At 36.6% G+C, this 8415-nt stretch overlaps 1 protein-coding gene across 3 annotated transcripts; it reads left to right on the plus strand.

Annotated features, from left to right (window-relative positions):
- LOC113767423 (protein STRUBBELIG-RECEPTOR FAMILY 6-like) lies at nt 1–6667 on the plus strand. 3 transcript variants are annotated; one of them, XM_027311519.1, is made up of 17 exons: nt 8–172; nt 258–467; nt 1477–1609; nt 1703–1774; nt 1869–1934; nt 2024–2095; nt 2191–2262; nt 2555–2626; nt 2705–2770; nt 2863–2925; nt 3022–3320; nt 3606–3892; nt 4187–4452; nt 5110–5242; nt 5677–5813; nt 5912–6068; nt 6169–6667. In XM_027311519.1, exons 2-17 carry the CDS (start codon nt 371–373, stop codon nt 6310–6312), a joined length of 2136 nt encoding a protein of 711 aa, XP_027167320.1. In that variant the 5' UTR covers nt 8–172; nt 258–370; the 3' UTR covers nt 6313–6667. The 3 variants fall into 3 exon arrangements, with proteins under 3 accessions (XP_027167321.1, XP_027167320.1, XP_027167319.1); XM_027311518.1 differs by having other exon boundaries at nt 8–467; XM_027311520.1 differs by lacking the exons at nt 5677–5813; nt 5912–6068; nt 6169–6667 and adding an exon at nt 5407–5655 and having other exon boundaries at nt 1–467.
- The last annotated feature ends 1748 nt before the right edge of the window (nt 6668–8415 follow it).

The following is an 8415-nucleotide window of genomic DNA, read 5'->3' on the forward strand; positions in this document are numbered from 1 at the left end:
CTTCCCCTGCATATTTCCATTTTCCTAGTAGTACACTACTATTATACTACTACGTATTATAGAAACAATTCTTTACTCTGACAAAGGAAAGTTAACGAGAAAGAATTCTGTGGCTTTGGATCCTTGTGGCAGATCGTGGCTGCCAGCTTTACTTGGAATGGGAACAGAAAAAGTATAAACGCTACCCTGTTTTAAGCTAAATATATAAATTATTCATCCTGGGATACCAGCACCTGTATTGCTAAAATTTCTTGCAGGATTACACATAAAATAAATTATTCTGAAAAAGAGGTCCCATAAAGCCTTTTCGGTCCTAAGCTGGAGGTGGCTCTTGGGTTCTGGTGAGGATTGAGAGAAAAGGGAAAAAGAGATGAGGGAGGTGGAGCTAGCTGCGGCGGTCGCGCTACTGGGCTGCATTCTGCTGTTGGGGCCAAGCTTCACCAATGCCGACACAGATCCAAATGATGGTCACTATTCTTTTCTTGCTTTCCCCCTGTCTTTGCATGTCCGTATATTTCTAAAAATCTTATCTTTTTTCATTTTCTGTGGTTTCAAGTGAATATCTGCATTTCTTTGTATCTTTGCTTGGTTTTATGGGTTTATGCTTCTTCGTGTAGTTAAAAGTAGGAATTGCTCATGGGTTTTTTCAGTTTCTCAAGATGGAAACGGGACTTGGAGATGCAAGGATGAGTATAAATGAATTTTTTAAATCTTTTTTTTTATAAACATTTTCAACCATTTACAAATATCTTTGTTGAACATATTTCATTCTTCTTTATCTTGGAATTTCTTTTCGGCTCTGTCCTGATTTTTTTTTGTTTCTCAGTTCACTCCCGTGGTGGAAGCTGACTTTTTTACACAATTTAAGGATACTTTGCATATTTTATGAATATTTACCTGAATAAGTCAATGTGAGGGTGCATTACCTGTGATGGACTTGATGATCTATCTGATGGGTGGGTGATCAGTGGAACATTACCAAATCAAAGCGAATTCATTATTGGGTGATACATTTTGTGTCTTGTATATTTCTCTTCCAATGCATCGAGTAATCAAAGCTATTACAGGTTGGTTCCAGTTCTCATGTTTGAAAACTTAGTTGAAGAAATCTTTGTTTGCGCTTCGTCAATTTTTTGCCTTGTGGGGTTGTGAGGGATCTTTAGATAGGCAAGTATTAGGCACTTAGAGATGCGGGGTTAGAATCAAGTAGTCTGCTGCATAATAAAGCAAATATGTAATTTTGCTGCAGTGACAATTGGAAACCAATCCTTGAGGAAATGCATGTTCAGCCAGTTCAGTTAAGAAGGCATGTGGAATTCCACTTGTTTGGTTGTGTTGTAAAGTGTGTTCAAGTGTAGTGTTTGTTGTCATAGTTATGGAAATACATTCTTGGTGTACATGCTACTAATGATTTTTTTTATTATCGATGCTCCGAAGCCAATAGTAAAATTTATTCTCAAAATTTTGGACATACAGCTGGTGTTCTTTTCGACCTATACAAGAGTTTGAATTCTCCATCCCAACTGACCAAATGGAACCCAAATTTTGGTGATCCTTGTAAAGAAAACTGGAAAGGCATTACTTGCTCTGGCTCAAGAGTCACAGAAATGTAATTTTTAACTCTGAAACTTGCTTTCTCATGATCATTGTCTCATACTTGTCACTCATAACTCTAACTTTAGGATCCTATTTACATTTTCAGAAAATTATCAGGTCTTGGGTTAACTGGGTCAATGGGTTTCGAGCTGGACAAGTTGAAATCTGTATCCAACTTGTGAGTCCAATGATCTTTTACATTATCTTCATTTATCTTATTTTTACTTTTTGTGGCTTTTTGATCAATGTGGTGTTTCGATTTGTTTCTGCAGTGATATAAGCAATAATAACCTTGGCAACCAGTTACCTTTCCAACTTCCGCAAAATGTGCAGCAACTGTATGTTAAACATCTGTTTTTGGCCATTTCTATTTGTCCCAGTCTTTTCTTTTCTGTCTTTTTCTCGTGATTCATCTTTAACTGTACAGAAATCTAGCTGGTAATGGATTCAATGGTGGCCTTCCCTACTCCGTCTCGCAGATGACCTCTCTTAAGTACCTGTAGGTTAAACAAATGCTTGTGAATAGTTTTCCTGATCAACTAAGAGTTTGACCTCAAAGTTTTCATGAATCTTTTCTTCTTCTTATATTTGTAGAAATGTCAGTCACAACCAATTTCAGGGCCAGCTAGGTGATATGTTTGCATCTCTTACTAGCCTCTCCACTCTGTAAGACATGCCTCCTTACCCCCTTCAAGTTCTAAAAAATCTTGTACATGTGACTTGGTTGAGATTGATTCGGACTTCTAACCTAATTTTCCTGCTGCTTCACTTTTATCCTGAAATGATATGTTTCTCATAGAAGCGTAAGCAATTTACCTCAATTCCAGTAATTTTTTTCAACTCTTCTCAATAGCCTTACTCTAATCATTTGAATATCCTGTTTACATCTTAAATTGATAATTGAAATGAAATACATTAGTGTTCTCGCTGGGTTCTAATTATCTGTTACATTCTTCAGGGACTTCTCTTTTAATGTAATGTCAGGTGACCTTCCTAAAAGTTTCAGTTCATGCACCAGTATGACTGATATGTAAGTGCATTATCTTGACCTCTTGCAATAGCAACGAAGGAAGTCTTAAAATACTAATGATTACTTATTGTCATGCAGGAATTTGCAGAACAATCAGTTTACGGGCACTATTGATGTCCTTGCAAATCTTCCTCTTGATAATTTGTAAGTTAGTACTTTTGATAGCTCAGTAATAGAATAATCTTGTTGGTTTTTAAGGGGAAGTCATTGCGCTGGTTCACATTTTATGCTGTCAGGAATGTCGAGAACAACCATTTCAGTGGTTGGATCCCTGATCAGTTGAAAGACATAAATCTGCAGTAAGCACCTCATAGTATTAATCATTATTTGCACTTTAAATCATCTAGATACGACGTTTTGTAGATCTATATTAAGATCTTCTATTCTCATAACAGAACTGGCGGTAATTCATGGACCTCGGGTCCTGCACCTCCTCCTCCACCTGGCACACCTCCTGCTAGCAGACCTAACAAAAATCACAAGTCTGGAGGCAATAGCAAGTCTGATGGTGGTAGTAGTGGGAGTAACTCTGGCATAAGTGGTGGAGCTGTTGCAGGAATTGTTATTTCCATTTTAGTTGTGGGAGCCATTGTAGCTTTCTTTATTGTGAAACGAAGATCAAGGAGGCCATCCAAAGATATAGAGAAGCTTGACAATCAACCTTTTGATCCACTTGTTTCGCATGAAGTACAAGGTGCTTAACCTTCATGCTTTGCCTTGATATACTAATGGTTACTAGCCATATCCAGTAGGGTGGGATTTACTTCCTGAGGTTTTGAATTTTATCATATGATGCATGCACTACTCGGCATGAAAGTATTATTCTATTTGACCATTGTTAGATAGTTGCCTGTCTCATGTTTTAATCTAATATTGAATATTTACCTAGAAGAAAATACTGTTAGAAGAATGTTGGTTTTGTTCTTCGTTTGCAATGGCCTGCACAATTACTTGGTTTTTTGTGATAATTCTTCTTCAGAGATGAAGTCTATTCAACCTTCTTCCACAACTAGCACCATATCATTTGAAACTCCTACATCAATAAATCTCAAACCTCCACCTGTTGACCGCAACAAATCATTCGATGAGGATGATACCTCAATGAAACCCATTATCCCTCCTAAAAAAGCCGTTACAACTCCAATAGAGGCAAAACAATATTCAGTGGCTGACCTACAGATGGCTACAGATAGTTTCAGTGTCGAAAACCTAATTGGTGAGGGATCCATTGGACGTGTCTATCGAGCTGAATTTGATGATGGCAAGGTATTCAAGTTTTATGGCTGATTATTTATTTCCTTTTCATTTCAGGGTTTAGGAACCTAGTTTTTAAGAGCCATTTTGAGAATAGTATGTAATATGAATTCACAATTATGCAGATTTTGGCTCAATTTTTTCCTGTTTCCCATGGACATTACAAATGTTTATCTATGAATTCATGAGATGTTTAAAATTTTCATGACATGTTCAATTTTGTCAATCCTATGATTTGATGCTCGTGAAGAGTCCCTTGTTGATATAATGACTTCTGGTCTTTTCAAATCTTTGTTTAACCTGAAGGTTCTAGCTGTGAAAAAGATAAAATCGTCTGTACTTCCCCATGCTGAAGATTTCCTGGAAATAGTTGCTGAGATATCACGCCTCCACCATCCAAATGTGACTGAGTTGGTGGGATACTGTTCAGAGCATGGACAGCACCTGCTAGTTTATGAGTTCCATAAAAACGGTTCGCTGAATGAGCTCTTGCATCTATCTGATGAATATAGCAAACCGCTAACATGGAATAGCCGGGTCAAGATTGCACTGGGGACTGCGCGTGCACTAGAGTTAAGTCTGGTATTTAATTTGATTGATATTTCTTTTGAACAACCTGGTAGATGATATCATTTGGGGATATGGCAGTTTTTTACTTTGTTTCCTGAATTTCTGGATTATTACTGCCTGCACTGGAGGCTGAATGCTTTCACACTTTTATTTTCAATATGGTACTTCAGTCCTTGTTGTCTAGTCAAAAGAAAATGACTGTCTTTTAAATTCAATCAAGAAAACTTTAGGGTCTCCAAGTTTTGCTGAAGAATTCTTGATTTCATGGCAGTTTTTTTCTTTGTTTTCTGAATTGCTGGACTATTACTGTCTGCAGTAGAGGCTGAATGCTTTCACACTTTATTTTCAATACGGTACTTCAGTCCTTGTTGTCAAGTCAAAAGAAAATTACTGTCTGTTTAAATTCAATCGAGAAAACTTTAGGGTCTCCAAGTTCTGCTGAAATTCTTGATTTCTTGAATGTAACAGCATACTTCATCATTTGAGGTCCATGGCCTATTGTATCGTGGTAAAAGAGGAATAGTTGGTCACTATGTTTGATGGATTTTGATTAATGAATGGAAAATGGAAGTCCAACTAAAGTTTCTTGCTAGGATGCAATTTGCAATCAATTTGAATATTTTTTGTGGAGAGTTTGCTTATGCAAATGTTTTTTGCAGGTATCTGCATGAAGTTTGTTCACCTTCAGTTATTCATAAAAATTTTAAATCGGCTAATATTTTACTTGACATGGAACTTAATCCTCACCTTTCTGACTGCGGATTGGCAAGCCTTGTCCATGACATCGATCAGGTAAGCTTAACCTTCACAAGCTCTTATGTTTACTTCGCAAGAATAGTGTGTTACTTGTTTTGCTGGTCCTACCGGCCATGCGCAGCATATTTTTAATGAGGAACTCGAAAAGAAATATGTTAATCCACTGTGATACTGATTTCCATTTGTTTGGAGCTGTATAGGAGAAACTCAACGTGTGGATAGTGGCGGTCCTTTTCCTGTTTTTCTCAACCCAAGTAAATCAAGAGATAAGCATCACAGGGTCATCAGAAGTAGAGAGATATTAGGTTGACATACACAGCCAGCTAGAAACTATTAGCCTAAGAGGATAGCACTGGACTCCAAGCATTCTTCATTGTAATTGAGTTTAGATATATATTGCATTGTGGAACCAGTCGGATGACTTGAGCTGTGTTTGTTTTTCTTTTGTTTCTTATTTGGTCCTTTTGTAGGCATTAAACCAAAATGCAGGGTCTGGATATGGTGCACCTGAGGTTTCCATGTCTGGTCAATATACCATCAAAAGTGATGTATACAGTTTCGGAGTGGTCATGTTGGAACTACTTACTGGACGTCAACCTTTCGATAGGTAAAGTTTCTGAAGCATCCGTGGTATTCTAATAGTTCTTTGTACAATGGTAAAGCTATTTAGTAAATCACCATGACTACATTTGTTCTGAACAACAGCTCCAGGGCGAGATCCGAACAATCTTTAGTTCGATGGGCAACCCCTCAACTCCATGACATCGATGCATTGGCTAAGATGGTTGATCCAGCACTCAAAGGGCTATATCCAGTTAAATCTCTTTCCCGGTTTGCTGATGTTATTGCTCTGTGTGTCCAGGTAGCAAATCTTAAATTAATATATGATGTCCCATGTGCATTTAAAGACTGGAGTACATCAAATAATTCTGGATTTAACCTGATATTCCTTGTTGCTGCAGCCGGAGCCTGAGTTTCGACCGCCAATGTCAGAAGTGGTTCAAGCACTGGTGAGGTTAGTGCAACGTGCAAACATGAGCAGGAGAACACTTGGGAATGATCAGGGGTCCTCTGTGCGATCAAATAACTCAGATGATCAAGACTAGTAGACAAATATGAAGCAACTGTTGGAGAGTTTCTTTTTTTTCTTTTTTTTTTTGACTAAGATACTTGTGATTTCCTTCCCAATTCTTTGCTTTTGGGAAATCACCCGTGGCTGTGATCATCTACGCCTTTAGTTTTAGGTTCTTCTTGGTTGCGATCTAAGCTTTCTGTTGTCCATACCAAAGGATTCTTTTCGAGTCTTTTCCTGGCCTTTTCAATGTATTCAAATAGGAAACAATTGCCACGTGTCTGCCGCAAATGGTTTGTCATTGTAACATTTCCCTCGTATGTATGTATGTATGTAATGCATTTCCCAACCTTGAATTAAATGGATAAGACAAACTCATTCCATAAATATCTCTAAGTATCTGCTTTATTGTTTTTACCTATGTGAAGAAATGTTCACAATTTTCTTGAAACTTCATTGGATTTCTTTGTTCATCCCTGTTGCTTTTTTTTTTTTTTTTTTTTTTTTTTTTTTGGCCCTTGAGAATAATCTTTATCAGATCTAAAATGTATTAAGCCCTCCTCCCAGCCACCGCAAGAGAGTGCTTGATTTTCATTTTGCCCTATTTAAACTTTGCTTGCTATTTATGGCTTGAATCTGTAAATATAAAACCATGCTGCGAAAGACCGACAGAAATGACCTACAGTTAAGCCCTTATTTTCTGTAATTTCTCAATGTTTTAAATCCCAGCCCAAATTGAACCGGTTGGATGGCCTTTTTTTCCAATCAAGGTTCGATTAAAAAATCAGTTAGTATCAATTTATATTTAAATGAGTTGAACCGTTGATTCAAAACGGTTTTATAAGAACTGGTCGGTTCAATATCCAACTTTAATTAATCTAACAATTTTCAATTTGATCAACCAATCTGATTAATAACATTTCAAATTTAATATTTTACCAATTACCTATGCGTAATTATGTCCAATTAATTAGACAATAACAATGATTGCCTTGTTCTACTCATTTTTCTCTCTTCTCCATAACTACATATTAACTCTTATTTAACATTTATGACATATAATTGACTATATTGTTTTTTTTTAAAAAAATCTTAAATGCATTTCATTTGTTTGTTAATGCCTTTTTAAGTGTTTCAATTTTTATCATATAAACTAGTACTCATACTATAATTTAGGAAAATTAAAAATATATGAAATAATACTATTTAAAATCCTTTAACTTATAAAAGCCATTTTTGAGTCTCAGACAAATAATGCTACTTAGAATAATACAATGAGAATTGAAGTGATTACATTTAAGGATATGACTTGAGTTTCTGCGAACATTTGTTTGTTTTTTGGATGTTTCATATTTATTAATAATATTTATAACATCACAGATTAATGACGATAGCCCAACAGCGAACCAACGACCCTTGATCCATTCATTTTTCTGGGTCAATGATCGGTCTAGGTTTCAAAACCTATAATTTGGGTTTCACAATTTCAAGCTAAAACTCACACAAGGATCATTCGTAAATTACACACACACAAACCCCAGATTTAATTCACAAGCCGTGTTTAACTGACACCAACACCGGCAGGGTACAGCTAATACGTTTTTAATACTCGAAATCCCTACGGGTATATCTTTCACAATAGCTACAAATTCACCTCTGATTCCTTTTCTCCCCACCAATTTCAGGCCAGGAAAGCAACTCCGCCAGAGAAAACAAAAAAAAAGCAGTTTTATAAGAAATGACTCGAACCCCATTACCCATTCAAGCAAAATATAAGACCAACCAAATCCATCATTACTGAAAATGTATCACAAAAAGACAACTGGTGACCATGTATAAATGGAAGGATTTCTCGGTGATTTAGCTGTAACAAGAGAAGCAGTTTGAAGTACCAATACAAATAAACCATAAAACGGCAGATCAATTAAACTGCTTGTTCCAAGTTTTAACTGGTGCAACAACAATAACTTTTCTGAAGGAGGGTGGGCAATCATTCAATTATAGACCATATACTTTGGTGTTGCACTGAATTTCTGATACCCCTTGATCACTTTATTCACGGCATCTAGAAAATCCTTCTCAGTAACTGTCTTCCTCCTTGCTCGAATGGCATACATTCCAGCCTCTGTACACACAC

This window comes from Coffea eugenioides, chromosome 4 (assembly GCF_003713205.1).
Source record: "Coffea eugenioides isolate CCC68of chromosome 4, Ceug_1.0, whole genome shotgun sequence".
Lineage (NCBI taxonomy): Eukaryota > Viridiplantae > Streptophyta > Magnoliopsida > Gentianales > Rubiaceae > Coffea > Coffea eugenioides.

Excerpts from the sequence above, each read along its gene's own strand:
- LOC113767423 (XM_027311518.1), top strand. The coding sequence starts at position 371 with ATGAGGGAGGTGGAGCTAGCTGCGGCGGTCGCGCTACTGGGCTGCATT. Across the intron at positions 5,243-5,676 it reads TTGTCCATGACATCGATCAG|GCATTAAACCAAAATGCAGG; the intron begins GTAAGCTTAACC and ends GTCCTTTTGTAG. Across the intron at positions 5,814-5,911 it reads GGACGTCAACCTTTCGATAG|CTCCAGGGCGAGATCCGAAC; the intron begins GTAAAGTTTCTG and ends TCTGAACAACAG.